Here is a 23,481-nt window from a genome sequence, read left to right on the forward strand (position 1 = left end):
TTTACAGTTTATCTCTATCTATAATAATATTCAAGATAATAACCAAAAACAGCAAAATTTCCTTAAAATTGCCAATTCAGGGGCAGCAACCCGACAACGGGTTGTCCGATTCATCTGAAAATTTCAGGGCGGATAGATCTTGACCTGATGAACAATTATAATTCATGTCAGATTTGCTCTAAATGCTTTGGTTTTTGAGTTATAAGCCAAAAATTGCATTTTACCCCTATGCTCTGTTTTTAGCCGTGGCGGCCATCTTGGTTGGTTGACCAGGTCATCAGACACATTTTTTAGCTCACCTGGCCCGAAGGGCCAAGTGAGCTTTTCCCATCACTTTGCGTCCGGCGTCCGGCGTCGTCCGGCGTCCGTCGTCGTTGTTAACTTTTACAAAAATCTTCTCCTCTGAAACTACTGGGCCAAGTTGAAGCAAACTTGGCCACAACTAAGCTAAAAAACGAGAAACACGTATAAATTACATAAACTAATGACAACTACTGTACACCAGATTCCTCACTTAGGACAGGTGCAAACATTTGCAGCAGGATTAAACGTTTTAATGGTACCAAACCTTCATCCTTTTCCTGTAACAATAGCATAACATCACAACATAGAAAAACACATGATAAAATATCAATTGGCAGGCTTAACTCATAAAAAATCGTAAATTAACACACTATGAACGAATAAATTTGATCTGCAATATCTGAATGCAAATGCAGTTAATAAAATATTAGGGACAAACAAAGCCATGGCAAGACACCACTGTGAAATATTAAACCCTTTGAAAACAATCACTTTTGAAAAAACGGTTTTAATAATATATACAGGTAAATGAAAATTAACTTTCAGTCGTTTTAGGTATGCATTTTAGTTATGCTGCTGATAATTTATTTGTATGACCTCTTTAGCAATTCCAATAGGCATATTATATATCTATCTATATGCAAAAGTAAAATCACAAATATTTGAAACTCAGAGGGAAATTCTAAACATAAATTCCCTTATCAAATTTATGCCAAATTAAAAGCTCAAACACATTATACTAATGGATAACAACTGTCATATACCTGATTTTGTACAGACATTTTCTTATATAGAAAATGGTGGATTAAAAACCTGGTTTTATAGCTAGCTTAACCTCTCACTTGTATGACAGTTGCAGAAAATTCATTATATTGACAACGATGTGTGAATAAAACAAACAGACATAGTAGGTAAAAACGTCAAAAATAGGGGTACAGTGGTTAACATTGTGTTCACTATAAAAACTAAACAAATATGTAACAAAGAAGCACAAAAGGGCATGTACATAGTACTTAGAAATCAAATATCAATGAAAACATGTGTCCTGCTATCCATGGAAATTGGTACTAAGAAAATAAATGACTTAAGACCAGAAACTTTAACAGTGTAGAAATATTTTATTTTTTTCAAAAATTATATAAATATCATATTTGTTCATAAAGACATATGTGTTGAAAACCCAACCATTGCTGTTTATATAAATAAAATAAAATCTAGCACTATGCTGTATCGTACAGTCAATAAGATTGTCAAAAAGTATGGCACTGTATAATACAATTATAGTTCTGTTTAGCTGAAACAGGTCACCACAAAGTTCATGACAATTTTGCTAACTCTTTGATATATGCTCCCAACACTTTAGCCTACAATAGAAAAGATTTTTTTTTAAACATTTGATTGAAGATACTGCTTTGCCATGTATTTTAATTGTGTTATAAAGTTGTGCAGTCTTTGAGTGCACTTGATATAAACTAGTCAGAATGTTAGTGGAAATGAAAACTTTTTTCAAATTTGTCCAAAGGGGGATGACATTAGTTTTTGTCATAAATATTCCTTTCTTGTTTAATAACTACAAGTATTTAATTTTGGGTGTTTAATTTAAATAAAATTTTAACAAAATATTTATATTATAAAATTTAAAAAAAATTGAATCTCACACTATATCAGAAATATTTATTGGATAAATATCAGATTGATGAACACTAATTTTGATCGTTGAGAAGATTTACATTTCTTTAACAATAAAACTTTATTAAAATGTTCAGCTGATTTTTACAGTTCTTTACAAAGTTATCTCCCTGTAGTGTTATGTCTCACCTTAAACATACATTTTCTATGAAATTATTGAAATCAAATTCTTCCATTAGCCATTATTTAAAACAACGCTAAAGACAAAATTTTAGAGCATTCAAATTTCAACCCTTTTTTTACTTACCCCATTTATATAATTTTTTCTGTCAATTTTCTCGTTTTGTGAATGAGCACCATCATCTGAGGCCCCAATAGGTAACAACATCACATTTTTGCCAGTTGCTTCTTGGAAGGTCAAGGTCACAGGTATGCTTCCACCTTCTCTTGTTAAATCAGGTTCAACTCCAAAAACTGAAACACATTCAGATAGCATAAAAGTCATATGATACTTAAAATTTAAAAAAAAGGTTGAATATGTTTTATTTACTTGAATAGCAAGTTTTACTATAATACAAATAAACACTGACTTTTGAGAAAAAAAAAATACTTCAGCTCAACAAAAGCTTCAAAAATGTATTGCTTTTGAATAATGTCTTCCTGTACACAAAATCACCTTTCTTTTTCTGAATGTAGTGACCTTAATTACAAGACCTCTCGTTTGAATTGGAAAATGATGTTGCTTAAATTAAGGCATTCATACATGTATGTTTTTAACTACACAAAAGCACAAAAAACTGCAAATTTCAATAAGAACAATGATAAGTTTTTCTTCTTTCTGAAATCCATTTTTTAAATGATGTTACCCTTCATTCGAGTGCAAACAAGTTTCCCTCCTAGTTTCATTGGGTTGTTGGTTTGCTGTATCATTACCATACTCCCAACATATCCACATTTGTATAATAAACAAGAATGTGTCCATGGTACACAGATGCCCCATCTGCACCATCATTTTCTATGTTCAGTGGACCGTGAAAATGGAGGGAAAAATCTCTAATTTGGCAATAAAATTTGAAAGATTATGTCATAAGGAACATGTGTTCTAAGTTTCAAGTTGATTGGACTTCAACTTCATCAAAAACCACCTCGACCAAAACCCAAAGCAGGACAGACAGACTTACAGACAAAAGAACGAACGGACCCATAGACCAAAAAAACATAATGCCCATAAACGGGGCATAAATGGGGCATAATATTAATGTAACATATGGTTTACCTGTTTTCATTGCATTTCTACCAGCTACATAGTTAGGATCGTTAAAGTCACTAACCCATGGCTTTCCTCCATGGCCCATTGATAGACTGAAAAGAGAATTACAATCTAATTATCATACAAGAAAGGATTTTGTGGGAATTTCAATAAGATAAATATCAAATGAGTACTCTGAAATAAAAAATAAAATCTGAATTATTGCTGTTTTATTGATGTATAGCAAGCATTTTGTAAATATACATGTATATGTGAAGACTATTTTCACCGTTTAATTCCAATTAAATGATATCCCATGAAATAAATCACTTTTTCTAATTTTTGTGCTATTTTCACATTTCCTGAGCAGTGTGTGAAAAATATTTCTCATCACTAGTGAAATATCTGTTCTCAGCAAATGATTGGTTGAAATTTAATTATGACATTTAATTTGTTTTTCTATCCTTCTTTTTAAAACATTTGCAGGAAGTTATGTGTCGTCATCAGGCATGGTCACCTTTTTTTCATGAGGTTACAATAAGAAAATAAGAAAAATTCTACCTCTATAACTTATGTATTACGATATATCTCCACTCTCAACAGTTAAATTTTAATTATCCAAAATACTAAACCTTTAAATATGTCTCAAGTGGAGAAATATTGTAACACACTTATCTACTGTAAATTCAGAAATTATTGCGAGGTTTTTATTATTGCGAATAATGCGACTGAGTTTTAAACGCAATAATTAAAACTCGCATTTTGTAATATTTTAACTGAGTTAAGCATGACTTTTCTCAAAATCGTAAAAATTAAAATCGCATTCAAGTGTAAAATTACAAAATCGCAATAATAAATGCACGCAATAATTTCTGAATTTACAGTATTATAGTTATGGAATCTATATGTATATTTTCAACAAACCTGACTTTGTTGGGACTTCCTTGTTTTTTAACAACATTATCAATATGTGCTTTAACTTTCTTTTCTACTTCCTCTGGTAACTGATCTGGTACAAGTCTGATAGAGAACTTTCCAATTACTTTACGTGGAATCACTGTCTTTGCTCCTGCTCCAGAAAAAGCTCCCTCAACTCCTAGAATTACAATGGATATTGAAAATTGTTAAAAATAATCGGTAAAAGAGTATTGCTGGTTTTCACAGTTCTATCTATTGCCCTCTTATTTCATTATTCTATTTTTGCAATGCACTTGTAATGAATCTCACAATAGGTCTTCAAATTGCAATAAAAATCAGTAGTAAGGGATTTGCAGTAATAAATATTCAAATCAAAGGGGATTACAGTAATAAATGAATTTACTGGTATGTTATCAACCATGCAAAGACATCTTGTACGTGCAGATCAACCTAGTACAAATTTTATTTATTCTGTACCCGTTTTGGTTTTTCAGGTCTTTTTTTATTTCAATATCACATATTTCTGAGCCCATCTTTTCATACTTTTGTGCCCGCTGTGTATAATGTGTATTCATTTACTTGAGTTGGTACCAATTTTTGCGGACTGAAGAAAAAATGTATTTTAAGGCAGTTCACTACTCAGTTTCAAAATAACAAGCTTTTCGTAACATTATTATATATTGATAGGACATTGGTAAAGGAACCAAAGAGCGAAAAAAATATATAGATCTGTATGCTTGTTTTCAAGATATTAGCCTTTGAAAGTTTGGCGGGAAAATGTTCTATCTTGATTTTTCATAGCTTTATCATTGACAAGTTTAAATTCTCAAAAACTATTAAAAAATAACAAGGATTTTATAAGGCTTGTACAGATGGTTTATAATTATATATGGAAAACATTTATAAAAAGAAAAGTTGAGGTCAATGAGCAATTTTTTTTTAAGTCATTCAAATAGATAAAACCAGAGGAATTTTGAAAATCTGACAAAAATCCAAAAACATGACAAGCGAACATCCTTAAGAAATTTGATTTGGTGAAGCCACCAAAGTTGCATATTAACCTATAAAGAATTTGTACTTAGTTGATTATCTAAATTTTGATTTACTCATACCCATGGAATTTACTGAAATTGTTATTGCATGGATAATAATGAATTTACTCTTTACCGTGAATTGACAAAGAGGGGAATCTCCATCTGTGCATCAATGCGTCTGGTTTATTGTCGTGGATCAATTTAGTCACACCAACATCTTTTCTGTATTCTTCCTAAAGACAAAAGTAAATTCATTAGGTACGATAAAGAGATCAATAAGATATTGAATATTTTTTTAAGTTTGTTATTCCTTGTGTCTATGGTTATTTTGGTTTAAACACTCCAGAATTGTGTTGGTCCTTGTCAGTCAGGAAGATGGTTTTCCAAACTTTAATCATAGGAATCCCATATTTTTCTTTAATATATATTCACCAGTCTTGTCAGTGCTGACTAAAGAGGTTGATGAATTCCAATTAAAGAAAAATATTTGGAAAACAAAATTAAAAGAAAGTTAGGGAGTTTCAAATCCATAAAGACCTAAACAGAGAAACAGAAACCAAAACTATTTTTCAATTTATAAACTTGTCCTGTACATCCCCATGCTTTCTTAGGTACCTGACTATGCAGAAGGTGATTTTTTTGTTATAAATAATATTTCCTTTTAAAACAGAAAGGAGCCCTGCATATATGATCATGAAGATAGAGATAATTTGTAGTTAAATTAACCTATCCCACTACCATGTTCATTAATTTTACTCACCCAGAATTCCAGGTCTAAACTAAATTTTGAACACTAATAGAACAAGAATTAGGTGATCTTGTAATCACAGAAACCACCACTTGGGAAAGTACCAAAACCAAAATTAAAATTGGATGTGACATACATATATTTTATTTCTCAAAATTTCGTGTTAGAAGCATCAAATGGTGATTTTATTATCAAAAACCATTTTCATTTTCATAAAGAAACCAAAAAAAAAAAAAAAGTAAAAGTAAATAAAGGGAATACCTTTATTAAGGTAAATTCTAGAATAGTCAAAGTAAACTACCGGTAGTTTGAATTGTTTTACATTAGTCATTTCATGGTCTTTTATAGCTGACTATGCAGTATGGGCTTAGCTCATGGTTGACGACCAAACTGTGGCCTATAGTTTTTTATTTCTGTGTCAATTGGTCTCTTGTGGAGAGTTGTCTTATTGGCAATCATACCACATCTTTTTTCTTTAATATAGACCTTTATTTCATAATCAATGATAAATATTGTGTTCAATCTGTTATTCTAAAATAAAATCTTATTTAAAAGATTAGTAAAGTGCCCTTGATTAATAAATGTCAAAAGTATTTAAAATCAAACTTGATCTATAATTCATGACATTGGGTTCAAATTTCAACAAATTGGGTCAAGTAGTACTAGACATATCATCTGGAAACTGAACTTGTGACAATAAAGGGATGGCAGAATGAAGTGTGCATAATAATATATTGCCCTTCTTAGATACAGGGTTAAAAATTTACTGTAATTACAAGATACTTACCAAATCAAAATCTATTGGACCGTATGACTTTCTTTCCTCATCTGTAACAGGTGCTACTGTATCATAGATACCTGGAATCAGTATTTTCCCATTTACATCCACTAATGATCCTAATATTGCTGTTAAATCTGTCATTGCCTCATGTCTATTTATAGAAAAAATATACGATTTTTTTCATTTTTCTTTGGTTATCTTTTCAAATAATAAGCAATGCACACATGTGTATGTGCATTTAATAAATGAAGTTCTGTTAAATTAATACAGCAAATAATTTCCCCATATTAACCAGATTCTGCTGTTTCTTTTTTTTGGGGGAAAAAACATCATTGCCGTGCAAATATGAGCACACAATTCTTAATGTTATGCAAAATAAACATATTTTCTTTCATTCTTTTTTTACATAAATCAGGCCTTTAGTTTTCTTGATTGAATTGTTTTACATTGTCATTTCAGGGCCTTTTATAGCTGACTATGCAGTATGGGCTTTGCTCATTGTTGTAGGCTGTACAGTGACCTATAGTTGTTAGTTTAAGTGTCATTTTGATCACTTGTGGAGAGTTTTCTCATTGGCAATCATACCACATCTTGTTTTTGTCGAGCCTTCGACTGTAGTCGAAAAAGCGAGACTAAGCGATCCTACATCCCGTCGTCATCGGCGTCAACAAATATTCACTCTGTGGTTAAAGTTTTTGAAATTTTAATAACTTTCTCCAACTATCCTGGGTTTGTACCAAACTTGGACAGAAGCTTGTTTATGATCATAAGATAGTATCCAGAAGTAAATTTTGTAAAAATAAAATTCCATTTTTTCCGTATTTTACTATAAATGGACTTAGTTTTTTCTGTGGGGAAACAAAACATTCACTCTGTGGTTAAAGTTTTTAGAATTTTAATAACTTTCTCAAACTATCCTGGGTTTGTACCAAACTTGGACAGAAGCTTGTTTATGATCATAAGATAATATCCAGAAGTAAATGTTGTAAATAAATAAATCCATTTTTTCCATATTTTACTTTTAAATGGACTTAGTTTTTCTGCGGGGAACCATTACATTCACTCTGTGGTTAAAGTTTTTAAAATTTTAATAACTTTCTTAAACTATCCTGGGTTTGTACCAAACTTGAACAGAAGCTTATTTATGATCATAAGATTGTATCCAGAAGTAAAGTTTGCAAAAAGATTTCTCCGTTTTTTCTGTAATTTACTTTTAAATGGACTTAGATTTTCTTACAATCATAAAATAGTAACAAGAGGAATATTTTTATTGATTTTTTTCCTCATTGTTGTTGAACCTGCGATTTACAGCAAAAATAGGCGAGACACTGGGTTCCGCAGAACCCTTACAAATTTTTTTATATATATATATATATATAGCTGTTCATTTTTTCTCAGTATGAAATATGACTATTTAAAGTCAAAAGAAACCTCAAATAAAAAAAAAACAAACATATGTTTATTTATAACTCAATGGATAGTTTTTCTTATAAAACTTATGTACATATACTTTTTTCTGGAGAAAATTCTTTAATTTATTCATATTAAGAAGAAGTAAACTTTATTTTAATTGCCTCCTTCCAGGAAGCAATTCTCCCATCATATTTTCCGTGTGCAAAGTGACCTCAGTGTGACCCATCTCGTTAAAATCTGGTGATCACAATACGCATGGATGTCCTTAAAATAAACTATTATCTGAATTTACATGTTAAAACACGTGTTTTTTCCATGCTTTTTTTATGATTTTTTGTCTATTGTTGACAAACAAGTGACAATCTTTAAACTTGGGCTTCAAAACACGAACTTTAATTACCTGCCATATTTTTACAACAACACTGTTGGATTTAAAAAAAATTGAGGATTATACGAAATTTACACGAAAAAATTGATAAATTTGTGCACAGAAGACTAAGTTTATGATGTTTGTATGCATTGGTTCAAGAATTGGAAGAACATTATTTTTCATCGGTCACTCGTTTCTTATGACTTTAATTTCTGCAATCGTTCTAGATACTTAGTGAGAGCATTTTTTTATCTTCGAAAAAATAATTATTCTGAAAGAGCTTCCTGTAATTAGATGATTTATTTATTTTGTACATTGATCATTTGTAATAAGTATTTTTTTTTTTTTAACCTTTAATGTTCGTCTGATTTTTTTATACTTCAATTGATATTTGTATAAAAATTAAAAATTAAATAATTTCTTTGACTAGCTTACACTGTTCCTCCAAATACACCAGAATGTAAATCCTTCGTAGAACACTCCACTTCCAGAAAAAAGTAACAAATTCCTCTGAAATCCAATAAGAAAACAATATTATTTGATGTACCAAGGAAGCAGAGTAAACAGTAAACAAACGCCTAATTTAAAATTTCAATGTTAAATTCTGATGGAAAATTTGACATACTGGTATGCAACAAATTAGAAGTTTTTGTTTAATGATAGACATGGATCCAGTAAATGAGGTTAATGGAGCGGAACTCTTAACAATTATGGAGAGTAAAGTTGGGTAAATGTTTTACAATTTTTTTCATCTCAATTTGAACTATTGTACCCTGCCTGAAACCATCCCTGTAAAATACATTTAATTTAGTTTTTAAATAAACATTCTTGATAAGGCAAGATGAAAACAGACATGTGCAAATTAAACAACTACCTACCAAAGGACAATGATATAAACAACTATAGTTGAATTCTACCTCACCATGCTTGTCCTAATTTAAAGTATTTCATCTCTAAATTCAATAGGCCATAAACAAAACAAAACAAACACAAACATAGGATAAGTTGCTTGCAGCAACATATTATTTTCTTTTGTGATGCAATATTTTTCTCTCACTTTATTGTACAGATTTCTTTGATTCAAACAACATATAAATACATGTTATAAACATAGCAGCAACTGTATATATACTAATGTGACAAACTTTGATTAAACAAGCACCTTTCGATACTACATGTAATACATTTTCAAAAATGCTGAACTTTGTATAGTACCGTAAAAACCCTACCGTAGAAACAGCAAAACTTTTCTCATGCTTTATACACCTAACATCAAACTTTATAAATAGTACGTACTGTTGCAGAACTAGCATCAGAACTAGTTATACATACTAGTTTCCATCTATATATAATTGCTAAAAATAGCAATTGGAAAAACTCAATTGTATACGAAATGAAATATATATGTCACTGTAGCTCTTTGAATAGAAATATTACAACAAAAGTTTTCTACCTAAATAAGGCTCGAAATTGCACTTTGTTGATACAGCTTTTTCACAAGCCAAGCCTCTTTTAGGGAGATTTATAACAATGTATAATAGTCATAGATATTTTAATTTGTTAACATAATGGTTCCCATATATGATTTCTATGTTTTTTCTAATTTAATCATTTTGCTAATAGAGAAATAGCTTGGGAATATTACCATTATAAAAACACAAGGTTACGGTGAAAAATGAATACTGAGGAAGACCAAAATGAAAGGTAGGTGTACTACAGAACTTTTGTATTATAAGTTTAAACTGCTGGAAGTTTGGGCATATAAATGTTGAAATTATGCCACACAGCCCTATGTTTTAACCTTTGAATTAAAAATTAGTGCATATTATCTTTCTGTTCTAGGAAATATTTTTTTTACCAAACTTTCAAAAAAAGTTGCACAGCTTTAGCCGCAAGGGGAGTTCCTACATTGTCCTATGGAAAATTGCATTGTCTATAAATACAGAAGTGCAACACAGGAGAACTTACCTCAATCCATATGTAAGGAGAACTTACCTCAATCCATATGTAAGGAGAACTTACCTCAATCCATATGTAAGGAGAACTTACCTCAATCCATATGTAAGGAGAACTTACCTCAATCCATATGTAAGGAGAACTTACCTCAATCCATATGTAAAGAGAACTTACTTCAATCCATATGTAAGGAGAACTTACCTCAATCCATATGTAAGGAGAACTTACCTCAATCCATATGTAAGGAGAACTTACCTCAATCCATATGTAAAGAGCACTTACTTCAATCCATATGTAAGGAGAACTTACCTCAATCCATATGTAAGGAGAACTTACCTCAATCCATATGTAAGGAGAACTTACCTCAATCCATATGTAATACAAGGTTTTGTCTTCCCAAGCCAGTAATTATCAGAGATACAGACATAATCCACATCCTAAAATGATTATAACAAAAAGATCAAATTTGGTTTTAGATTAAGATCTCCTTAATTACTGAAACATTTACAAAGTTGCAATGAAATTACCGTAACACTTATAAATTTGTGCATCTAACAAATAACACTAATTCTGACATTTAGGATTTATTTTACAGGTTTTAGTCAAATTATTAGGGCATTAAATTTATCAAGATGAAATCTTCAGCAAAATAAAAACAAATCGAATATACTTTAAAACATTTACAAATTTAAAACTTTTAAAATGTTAATTAGACAATTTTCCTTAACTTTTACAATATTATAAATTAACTTGATACATAACATTTTATCACATATGCACAAAAAAAATTGTTGATGTCTTAGCCAGAAACAGCAAATGTACAGAAATATAGTGTTGTCTCCCTTTAATCTAAGTACATGTGTATTATTCTTATTGATCCATATATGCTCAGATCAAACGAACAATGATGAATAAAAAATCAAATATAATTTAAGTTGAAAAAGAAGCTTCTGTAATATATGTTACAGTCAATTATTTCCCTGGTTAGTTCAATATATTATATATTTACCTTTAAGAATGTATCTTTCTTGGAAAAAACTAAATCATCTAGACCTTCTGATCCTGATTCTTCCATACCTTCTAGCATAAACTAAAATAAACCATCATTAAATTATAAATTTGAATAAAGTAGTGGTGTAAGAATCACAGATAGTCATGTTAAAACTAGATTGATTTTTGAATTTTGGTGTTTTAACGCTACTTTTAAGCACCACATCTAGGCTATTTCATGGCAGTCATTTTTAATTGGTGGAGGAAGCCAGAGTGCCTGGAGAAATACAATATCAATAACAAGGATGTTGGAACATAAAGTTAAAAAACAAACCACCTTGGCTGCGAAAATGAACTTGTTCTCTTATTTCTTGCTTATTATACTCTATAGTCCACACCCCTTCTGGAAGGTCCAATTTTGGAGATACAAGCCTTTCTACGGTAATTTATTTTTAAAATGTTGTTAAAAAATAAAATATTTTTTTATTTGAATAACAGCAGTAAATATCCTTTAATACTACCTTGATGTTGATAGGAATGTCCTGTTTCAGTTCTTGCATAGCTTCCAGTGTGTTTATCCAGTCTAATACAGGACCCTGAAAAAGTATCAGATTCAAAATATACTATAACCCTGCCACATTCTCTATGTATGTGCCTGTCCCATGTCAGGAGCCTGTTATTCAGTGGTTGTCGTTTGTTTATGTGTTACATAATTATTTTTCCTTCATCTTTTGTAAATAAATTGGGCCATTAGTTTTTTTCTTTGAATTGATTTACATTGTTAGTTCAGGGCCTTTTATAGCTGACTATGCTGTATGGGCTTTGCTCATTGTTGAGGGCCATACAGTGACCTATAATTGTTAATTTCTGTGTCATGTTGGTCTCTTGTGGAGAGTATCATTTAATTCTGATAATCTTGTCTTGCATGGAAATGAATAAATGGAGATTATAGGTTCAATACATCATTTGGACAATAGACATAGAAATCTACTTTCTAGATATATAGGTCAGTGTACAATCTTCAACAATTACCATTGTCTATATATACTCTCTTAATTGCTCTAAATCTACAAAAAGATGAATAATTTATCAAAAACTATCACACAATTGTTAATTCCATCAACACTTAATTTGGATAGTCCCAAATTGGGCAGTATCCAATTAAGTGGGCAGCTCAATACCTTCCTGTTAAATTTGATCAATTTAATACAGATACATGTTAACCTGAATTTTTATACAATATTTCTAAGAAATTTATCAAAGAAATTTAAAAAAACGGCCAAAAAATATCTATTCAAAGAGTATACATTTTATCAATTATAAAATAAGACAATACCATTGAGCAGTTATAGAACTTCTAACTACCGGTAGTATTTTTCATCTTTAGAGGCAGCATACAGCTTAGTGAGCTATTTAAACAGAAAAATAGGGAGGCCTTATTTTGTTGAGTATTTAAACTTGTGGTTACTTGCTGAAAACAATGAAAAAAATGGAAATTGATATTCCATGGATGAAAATAAATTCATAGTCCAAGCCATATGCCTTGAAGTTTTTCCGAAACCAGTGACATAAGCAGTCTTCATGATGTTTGAATCTACAGACCAAAGGCTGATTTTAACGAAATTTCAGCTATCTATTGGCCTGTACAGCTGATGTTTACAGACCTGGCAGCATATTTACAATCAATGGCTGGTGTGCCTGTGGTTTAGCACAAAGACTGCATAAGTTTTTCTAGAATATTTTAGTTAGGTCATATATTTGGAGACACAATTAACACATTTATCCTTAGTATACCTTATCATCTGTGGAACCTCTGCCATATAATTTCCCATCTACTTCTGTCAGTACAAATGGCTCTGTATCCCAGCCATCATCCTGAAAATTAAATAACAGTTATAAATATATTCATTGCACTGTTATGACTGTAAAATATCTTTATAAGTATATATAAATATAAAAGTTTATTTAAACAAGCTTATACAAGTTTTATGAAAATCAACTTTTATCAGTATAAGAATGAATATATCACAACATTAAGTCAGGAGCCTGTTGTTAGTGTAAACAATGTTGTTCAGTGGTTTTCCTGGTACTTTTGATAACTATTTTCATTTGTTTGTGTGGTTCATCATTTCATAAGTGTTTCTGGTTTCCTGTTTTTATATACTTTATTAGATAGACTGTTGGTTTTCCTGTTTGAATTGTTTTACACTAGTCACATATGGGGCACTTTAAAGTTTGCTGTTCGGTGTGAGCCAAGACTCTGTATTGAAGGCCCTATTTTGACATATAAATTGGTCTTATTTATATTAATAACTACTGCCATTTAAAATTGAAATAGAACAGTTTTGTCACATGAAATGATGAAGTAAACATGGTCAATTACATCTTATTGATTTAACCTATAACCTTGCAGTAAGAACACCAGTGGTTGAACAATGTATTCCTTAATTAAAACTAGAGGCTCAAAAGAGCCTGTGTCGCTCACCTTGGTCTATGTGAATATTCAACAAAGGACACAGATGGATTCATGACAAAATTGTGTTTTTGGTGATGGTGATGTCTTTGTAGATCTTACTTTACTGAACATTCTTGCTGTGTACAGTTATCTCTATCTATAATGATTGGTTTCAGTGGAAAATGTTAGTAAAAATTTACAAATTTTATGATTTTTTTTTAAAATTTACTATTGAGGGCAATAACACCTTAGGGGGTCAATCGACAACTTTGGTCATGTTGAATTATTTTTAAGTCTTACTTTGCTGTAAATTATTGCTGTTTACAGTTTATCTCTATCCATAATAATATTCAAGACAATAAAAAAAAACAGCAAAATTTCCTTAAAATTACCAATTCAGGGGTAGCAACCTAACAACCAGTTGTCCACTTCATCTGAAAATTTTAGAGCAGATAGATCTTGACCTGATAAACAATATATACCCCCATCAGATTTGCTCTAAATACTTTGGTTTTTGAGTTATAAGCCAAAAACTGCATTTTACCCATATGTTCTATTTTTAGCCATGGCCGCCATCTTGGTTGGTTTGGCGGGTCACGCCACACATTTTTTTAACTAGATACCCCAATGATGATTTTGGCCAAGTTTGGTTTAATTTGGCCCAGTAGTTTCAGAGGAGAAGATTTTTGTAAAAGATATATAAAATTTACGAAAAATGGTTAAAAATTGACTTTATAGGGCAATAATTCCTGAAGGGGTCAACTGACCATTTTGGTCATGTTGACTTATTTGTAAATCTTACTTTGCTGTAAATTATTGCTGTTTACAGTTTATCTCTATCTATAATAAGATTCAAGATAATAACCAAAAACAGCAAAATTTTCCTAAAATTACCAATTCAGGGGCAGCAACCCAACAACAGGTTGTCCAATTCATCTGAAAATTTTAGGGCAGATAGATCTTGTCCTGATAAACAATTTTACTCATATCAGATTTGCTCTAAATGCTTTGGTTTTTGAGTTATAAGCCAAAAACTGCATTTTACCCCTTTGTTCTATTTTTAGCCATGGCGGCCATCTTGGTTAGTTTGGCGGGTCACGCCACACATTTTTTAAACTAGATACTCCAATAATGATTGTGGCCGAGTTTGGATTAATTTGGCCCAGTAGCTTCAGAGGAGAAGATTTTTGTAAAAGTTACCGACGACGACGGACGCCAAGTGATGAGAAAAGCTCACTTGGCCCTTCGGGCCAGGTGAGCTAAAAAAGTAAAATGTCCCACTGGCTTAAATCTTTCTTCAAAACCCTGCAAGACATTTTTCTAAACTATATATATATATGAAAACTAAATGTAGACCTTGTGTGCTGGTTGCACATCTAAATGTCCATACACCAATAATGTCTTCTTTTTTGGATCTGTACCAAGTGTGGCAAGTAATACAGGAGGCAAGGGTAACTTTGTTCCATCAGGCATAACCTGGTCGCCTAATTCTTCTAACTGGGTGGTGGCTCCTAATGTTTCTAATTCCTGCACGAAGAGAAATTGAAAACTACAAAAAATTATAATTATCACAGATTGTTTCATGTGTTGTTTTTTTTTGTAAGAAAAGCATAACCCACCCACCAATAATTTTCCAGCTTGATATACAATCTATATGATACCTTGATTATTATTAACCAGACAGGATCATTCATAATAATTATTATAAATTTTATAAAGAATTCAGTTTACAGTTTTAACAGAAGATGAACATTTATGACCTAAACACAAATAATTTTCTACCCATTGTTACAAAATCTGTGTGAAATCGCACCCCATCATATTTGTCACATTTTATTGTATGGTATTCAAAATATGGTGCATTTTACAATAGTGAAAAATCAAACATAACTTTTTTCAAATTATTGCATATATGACTTCTTTCAGTCGACTATTTTAGTTGAGATTGCATCATCTTCTGTAGCAGGTAACTGTACACTAGTCTAGCTTCAAAGTTCTAGAAAGCATAAACTCTTAAATTATACTACAATGTTAACATAACATGACATAAATGATAAAACTGAAAGCAATGTTGTCCATACATGTATCTTCAAAAATTTTACCTTTTGAGTCCACTTGACCATTTTTACAATTTCAGGTCTTGTTTCTGGCCATGCTGATACACTTTTGATAGCAACTGTGTCCGCCAGTCTCTTGATATACTTTTCTTGTTTGGCATCTATTTGCCTGTGTACGAAAAAATCCCTTTGATTAAACATCTTGAACTGATAGTACTTTCAATAGTTTCTCCACAGATTTTTTTGGTGTACATATACTTGATTTGCATAGGTTTTTTTCAATAAAAAAAATCATCAGGTTTAAAGTATTATTGCATTGTGAAAACGAATATTTCATCAATAAAATTCCAGTCAGATATTCTCATGAATATTTTTTTTATATTAGATACAAATTTTATTAAGTCTATTACAGATTTTTTGTAGGCAAGATGTTTCAACTAAGCCTGAGGCACTATACAGACATCAAAAGGCGTCATTATGGAGTTTAGTGACAATGCCTACAATTTGGTCATGTGGTGATGGAAATCACAAGACAGATTCAACTAACAGACTAAGTACTGTATCCTGAAACTGGCATATAATTGACAGCTTGAAAGGCTACTTATTTTTTTCGCTAATGACTGAGAAGGGGTCAAAGTAAAAAATCATAATACTCATTAATTATAGCATTAGTTTAAACTTATTTATTTGCCATGTTTATAGTGGATTGGTAAATAAGTTATTGCAAAGTTCTTATATTAACCCCTCTCCATTTTGCTGGTGTGAGTGCTGCCTAAATGTAGCGGCATTAGCATCCACTTTTTCTAAATGTACATGGGTGTCTGTTATGTGCAAGAGATATGGCTCTCTCTTAACACGGGTCAGTCATTTATCATCCCCTTCCGATGGATTATCATCGTTTCTCAAGACCATACTCGCAAATGGTGTCGGGGGAGAGTCGAAAATTCAGTCCCTGAAATTTTCTCCCCGTAACGGAGATCGAACCAGGAACTTTAGTGTTAGTAGTTTGATGCACTAACCACTACACCACGGCTTTCATAAATAACTTATAGAAATAGAAGTATCAGCATCATTATCAGTAGTCCAAATAATTATGATGATTTAGAAGGCTATTTTGTATTTTTGTTTTGATGCCTGCTTGACGACGTAAGGCGTCAAAGAAAAAAATATAATAGACTTTCAAGATGTCATAATTCATTTAATTATTTGGACTAGTGCAACTGGGGATTAAGGTTCATCATAAGGAAATGAAAAATATGGCCGTGTTTACGCCTCAAAAATTACTATGAGTACAGACAAACTGGTACATCCAGGAAAGTTTTAAGGCATGGCAGGAACTAGATATATAAAAGATATATGAAGTCTACGTTTCAGAAAATTAAAAACTTACCTGCATTTTGATGTGCATTTTTTTCCAGTCTGCAGAAGATAGCAAAATAAACAAACACCCGAGTTTCATTTGATACGGTCCACTCAGTTACACAGTTTAAACCTGTTAAATCACCTATTGTCTACAGGTGTCTATTGTCCATCTATTGTCCATTTAAATCAATACTACTCACAACATTGATTATATGAGGGGAGCTTCTCAATCGTTTTCACTACTTAGTTAATTTTTGCACCTTCTGCAGGAACGAAAAAAAATGGATAGCAAAATCTAGAAAAGTTTATAATTTTCTGAAACATAAAATGCATTTAAAATTTATATATCTAGTTCCTGCCATCCCTCAAAACTGTTCCAGGTGTATAGGTTAGTCTGTGCTCAGAGTAAAATTTGGGGTGTAAATACGGTCATTTTAGCCAAAAGGTTATGATGAACCTTAAAAATGAAAGTGAAAATAGATGTTATAACTATCATGACTGTTGAATGACAATTTTTTTCATGCATCTGGATGTAACTTATTTGAGAATAATAAAAAAACAATATTAATCTTACTCAAAAAGTTTCTTTGTGTCTGTATCCATGATGACAGAAGGGATTGATACTGGGTGGGAAAGTGTTCTCACTATCTGCAGATTGACCACGTGATTTTTTGTACGGATCTGACTAATGACCAAAGTACAAGTTTTTTTAACTTGTGTGCGAGCACATCCATATAAGTGATTTAAGATCATTATGGTCTCTTCAGTAAAACAAATTTTATTGGAGGGAACTTTTAACTACATAATCACGAAAAGAAAGAATTCTATAGTTTCTTGCAGTTGCAGCTTTGCGCCGAAAACGTCATTTCCGCTCCCACATACGGGCACCTTGTAAAAGATGGTGGCCAACTTGTCGCAGCAAAGTTTGCGGCTTTGATAACAAAATTTTCCAAAATCTAGATTAGGTACACATGAATACATTGTTTTAAAACAAAAAAGTAAATATCTACGCACAGTAATCAAAAGGATTTCATCAAACATTACTTTACCAACCATTTTCGGTTGATTTCCCTGCACATTTTTTAGTGCTGCATGCATAAAATTTGTGTATATTCTCGTCAAAAAAGTGTGTAAATGCTATTAGATCATGTATTCAAAATATGTGGTGATAGTTGAATATTATAGGTCCTTGCAATTATATGATGCTCTGAAATCAAAATGAGCATCATGCATTCGTTGTAATGTATGAGTAATTGTAGAGTGTTAATTAATCTTCTTATTGTCATATTGGTGTGTCTTTGTCGATGGACAATATTGCCTTACTGGTAATCCAAATGACATCAACTTGGGTAGGAATGCCTTTTACCATTAAATGTCAAACAGTCATTTCTGCTATCGTAAGTGTCAAATTGGTTAATATTTTACTGTGTCAAATATCCTGATCGTGATTGTTCAGAGCCTGATCGAGGTCTCAAATATTAACGTAACCATCAGTTTTTTAATCCTTTCCTCTTAAAGAAAGCGTACATTTTATCCTCATACATCAAACTAAGTTAACGTCATTTACCGTTTTCTTCATGAAGGTACCCCCATTAAGACCCTCATCAATGAATACAAACAATAAATAGCTTTAGTAAAGGTGCATTGATAGCTTATCAATATTCTTGCTACTTTCATTTGTCATAGTGCATGTTTTACAAAAATATTTAAATGTGAAAAATATTTTCCTTAGTGGTCAATACAACCTTTAGCTATTTGTCCACCATTACTGAACATCACAAAAGTTCCTTTTAAATTTTGATGTCGTAATAGATATATCTAACAAGAATGGAAAAGTGATAGTTGTATAATGTCAAAAGTTTGAGCGGAACAGATTTCTAAATAGGGATGAGGTGTTTGATCATGATAATGACAATATATGTGCCAATTCACTTAAGGAGGCTCCAGGGTATAAAAATTTCAGAAAAAAATTAAACATTTGTTTTTTATTACAAATTTTATTCGTTACCTTTTGTAGTTGTTACTTTATCATATGGTACAAAAATCATTCAAAACAATCAATTCGTGTTGGTCCCAGATGACTTTTAAATGTATACATCATTAAAAAAGTTCAAAATTATCTCCCTTTGGTGGAAAAATGCCATTTTTTGGCTTTAAAATATAAATATCTTTTTCAACTCATCGGTGACCTATATTTTTTAATATCATTTCCATATAAGCTGTACTTAAACTAATTTATTGTAAAATTTGAGCGATTTTTGTAATAAATTTCTTTTTTTATTTCGATATTAACTTTATTTCTCCTATTACTTCAACAGAAAAAAAACACTTTTACAAAAATGTATGCTTCTTTCAAAGGCAGATTGTGAGCGCAAATGAACGGTGACCCCACTTTTTTATTTTATTTTTCTATTAACTATAAGATAAAGTTCATTTAAAATATAGAGAAATCCTATATAAATGATTAAGACCCGCGAACCCCCTTAAAGTAACTTTTTCATAGTCACACCCTTTATACATGTAAAGGGTTTGTGCTGAATAAGTGTTAAATTGTTATAAAGTTAATAGTGATTTACTATAAACATGATAAAGTAAAGAACATTTTGTCTGTTAAATTTTTTTTTTCAAATGTAAAATTTAATACAATTTGTTTCACGAGATGAAATTGTGACAATGTTAAAAAAAAAAGATGTGGTATGATTGCCAATGAGACAACTCTAAATCAAAGACCAAATTATGTAAAAGCTTAGCAGTTCACTGAATGACCTTCAAAAATTAGCAAAGCCTATTCTACATTGAAAGCATTAACAGACCCTGAAAAGACAATTGTAAATTTATTTAAAACAAGAAAAAAATGGTTTGATTTACATATAAGCCTACCTATAAAGGAGGAATGCGAAAACACAATTTCTTGCTGAAGAGTTTATACAATTGTAAATTTATTTAAAACAAGAAAAAAATGGTTTGATTTACATATAAGCCTACCTATAAAGGAGGAATGCGAAAACACAATTTCTTGCTAAAGAGTTTATAGTGTTCTGTCGAGGCCTTTTTAAAGCACCACAGACCCAGTGTCTGATTATTTTGATTAAATACAGGACAATCAATATACCTGAACATTGAAACCTATGGTAAAATTGGTGAATAAAGAGAGATAACTCTGATTGTTATATACATTTGTAATTAACATTTTCTATTATTGTAAGCGTAATAAGCATTGCTGAGTAAATAATCAGTAATGATTTTAATCCAGTACAATTGCGCTTAATCCTATCAGCAAATAAAGCTATAAATTTGCACAGTAAAGATAAAAATATGTTTTCTCCAGTTATCGTTATCAATATATATTTAAACAAGTACAGTCGATTCCACTTAATTGCATACCGCTTAATAGCATAATTCGGTTAATTGCATACTTTTCTCCTGCACAAAACCATTTCCCATTCACCTAATGTTAAATTGTCCGGTTATATGCATAGCCTTACAAGTGGCATTTCGGTTTATTGCATAGAAAATAATCGCCAGCTAGATATGCTCAGTTAAAACTGACGAGATTTTTGACCGGAAACGGCAATTTGGTAAGTATATTTTTCTTGAATGCATCATAATTTTCATTATTATTTCACATTTACTTGTGTGTTATTCAAATAAAGTTTTAAAACAGTATCTTTCGTGTTTATATGATTATAGAAAAGGCCTCGATGTGTACACAGGTAAAGTTTCCCATATTCTATTTTAAGCCTCGAGGTCATAAAAATGTCAATCAGCTGATTGTTGTAAAAACACAACCATTCTATGATCTTCTATCTCAAAAGGTGTTAATTATTGATTGGATTTCAAACATTGTTCATAGATTATATTTTGGGTGAATTTTTAAAACATTAACGCCTGCTAATTATCGATCATTATCCAATGTGTAATTTCGTAATTCAGCTTGGGTGATCTACATTTATGTTAAATATTACAGGGCATTTATATATGGTTGAAGAATTTTATATTTCAATCTTTCCTTTTTAATTATTTCTAAAAGAAAATTAACTTCTGATTATTATATTTTCTCACTTTCAACACTCGTGTCCAGCAAATAACCCGTGCATGGCCCCATCACCTGTTAACTGCTTTGCATAAACGAAACTAGCGGTGTTAAAGTAACAGTGTCACATCACTGTGTAATTGGTAAATACTAAATATCAAAGGCAGTTAATTACACAATCATTGTTTACAATGATTATAATCTGTGTAGTATTGTTAAACAGTTTGTTTTAAACAAAGCGTAACAATTTAATTTGTACATCCGGGTCATGGAAACAAATCTATTTTTAGAACAATTTTATTATCGTATCTCAGGTAAAGGAAAAGTCGGAACATAAATAAACTAAAACAAAATGTGTTTATAAACTTTATTGATAGAATACACAATGAAATAAAATGTATGACAGTAGACAAATAACTTTTATTAGAATAAATAAGCATTCATTATGTTGTAAGTGGACTATGGACGTACATCTTTCTTCTTTGCTGATCTGCACTATCGATGTCATTTGACTCCGTAATTTGTCATTTCGGATATAAGCATACTCCGCTTTATTGCATAATTTCGTCTGACAAATAGGCTATGCAAATAACCGGAATGTACTGTAATTGGTATTCTGGTATTTTACCTTCAGGAATTGGTTAATAACAACATGAGATAAAAAAAAGTTTTTCTTTTGTCATTATATTAAGGACATAGAAATAAAAAATGTACCTCCCCCTCTTCTTGATTTAATCTTAGGACTGGTTAGCAGCCTTCATGCTTAACTTTTGACGCTCATTTTTTTGAAAGTTTAAGTTGGATCCTGTTGGCTTGTAGAGAAGAATGTTACAAGCCCTAGAGCAATTTTATAACCAATGCTGTAGGACTTGTGGTTAAGCATGAAGGCTGGGTTAGGCTGTTCACAATTGGGTAAAAGTTCTAATTTTCAAATAGAGGTGTTTTTTTCTGTTGCAGTTTCCACCCTTACAAAATGATTACTTATTCTGATTTAAGAAATAATTGATGCAAGCTATACTTTATTTTTAGTTTTAACATGGGTAGGCATTAAATTCGTGATTATTTTCCTCGAGCGATAGTGAGGGCTAAAATAACACAAATATAATGCCTACCCATGTCAAAACTACAATAAAGTATAGCTTGCATCAATTAAGGTAATTTCTATGTCTGATAAGTATAAGTGTAAAAGCGTTTGTGTAGGCTCTTCCATGAACCTCCCTTTTTGTTTGTAAAGAAGCAAATGGCTGGCACTGTGATTTTTCAGAGGGAGGAGTTTGAACAGCCAGCATGAACGGTTGTACTATCTAGGTCAAATATGTCAATTTCTGAATGCAACACATTAGTCATAATAAATGAATTAGTAACATCATGTGCACCATTAAAGAGTTTTAAAGTTAAGGAAATATATTAAGTGCATGATAATTTGATAAAATTCATTATTCTTAAGAAGTCAATATACGCATGTGCAAACAAATATTATTGGATTTAGAGCATGGGTTTGTTCACAAAGGGAAAGAAGCACATCATATTAGAATTTCCAATTAGAATTTTTTTTATAATCTTACATAAAGTCTTTAAACATGTTTTACAAAACATATTGTATGGAAATATTAAACTACTGAAAATGTTCCTCCCAGAGATTATAAAAAAAAAATCCCTGGTGGTTCTTGAAAATGTTGGAAGAAATTTGCTGGTCCTAGCTATTTATCTCTATTGAAATGTCCTTGCAAAATTTTTGGTGCTCAAAACCTTTAATTTGGTCTCACTATTTCAGAACTCTGTAATTCATTATGTCATGATTATGATTGTTCTTTGTGCTGTCTCAAAGTATGTCATACATGTACATGTATGGAAGTCAATGTTGACAAATAGCAGGGCCTTTTCGACAAACTGAAAATAAAGATATGGAGTTGATATGGCTATTCCTTTTAAAAATTGTATATTCTTATATGTAGATTGAAGTTACCATGGATGCTTTTAAAGATTTGAGAGAATTCTCCCCTCCTGCAGAGGATCTAGACAAGGCTGCTGAAGAGGTGGATATGGAGGAGGAGGATGAAGACAATTCTGAAGAGGAAAGTGAAGATGGTGACGAAGAAGATGACGAAGAAGAAGGTGATGAAGAAGGAGGAGATGATGAGGAAGAGGAATTAGGAGAAGATGAAGGTATGGTGAAAGATTCA

At 31.2% G+C, this 23,481-nt stretch overlaps 2 protein-coding genes across 3 annotated transcripts in view; one reads left to right on the top strand and one right to left on the bottom strand.

Annotated features, from left to right (window-relative positions):
- Nucleotides 1-1,401: 1,401 nt before the first annotated feature.
- On the bottom strand, nucleotides 1,402-18,088 carry LOC134701576 (cytosolic non-specific dipeptidase-like). Its single transcript, XM_063562708.1, has 14 exons — nucleotides 17,840-18,088; nucleotides 15,949-16,072; nucleotides 15,203-15,373; nucleotides 13,186-13,266; nucleotides 11,913-11,987; nucleotides 11,411-11,491; nucleotides 10,765-10,838; nucleotides 8,881-8,955; nucleotides 6,669-6,813; nucleotides 5,267-5,366; nucleotides 4,106-4,277; nucleotides 3,209-3,294; nucleotides 2,240-2,406; nucleotides 1,402-1,667 (listed from the first exon to the last, which is right to left on the bottom strand). The coding sequence occupies exons 1-14, from the start codon at nucleotides 18,016-18,018 to the stop codon at nucleotides 1,620-1,622; spliced, it is 1,578 nt and encodes a 525-aa protein (XP_063418778.1). The 5' UTR covers nucleotides 18,019-18,088; the 3' UTR covers nucleotides 1,402-1,619.
- Nucleotides 18,089-18,094: 6 nt separating this feature from the next.
- Nucleotides 18,095-23,481, top strand: part of LOC134701575 (remodeling and spacing factor 1-like) — a 35,283-nt gene continuing 29,896 nt past the window's right edge. Inside the window, exons 1-2 of one of the 2 annotated variants that reach the window (XM_063562706.1) lie at nucleotides 18,095-18,230; nucleotides 23,254-23,464. In XM_063562706.1, the coding sequence (XP_063418776.1) occupies nucleotides 23,266-23,464 (199 nt within the window). In that variant the 5' untranslated portion in view covers nucleotides 18,095-18,230; nucleotides 23,254-23,265. The remainder of the gene's footprint in view (nucleotides 18,231-23,253; nucleotides 23,465-23,481) is intronic. The other variant, XM_063562707.1, reaches the window with a different exon arrangement.

The sequence above is a fragment of the Mytilus trossulus genome, unplaced genomic scaffold, assembly GCF_036588685.1.
Source record: "Mytilus trossulus isolate FHL-02 unplaced genomic scaffold, PNRI_Mtr1.1.1.hap1 h1tg000247l__unscaffolded, whole genome shotgun sequence".
Classification (NCBI taxonomy): domain Eukaryota; kingdom Metazoa; phylum Mollusca; class Bivalvia; order Mytilida; family Mytilidae; genus Mytilus; species Mytilus trossulus.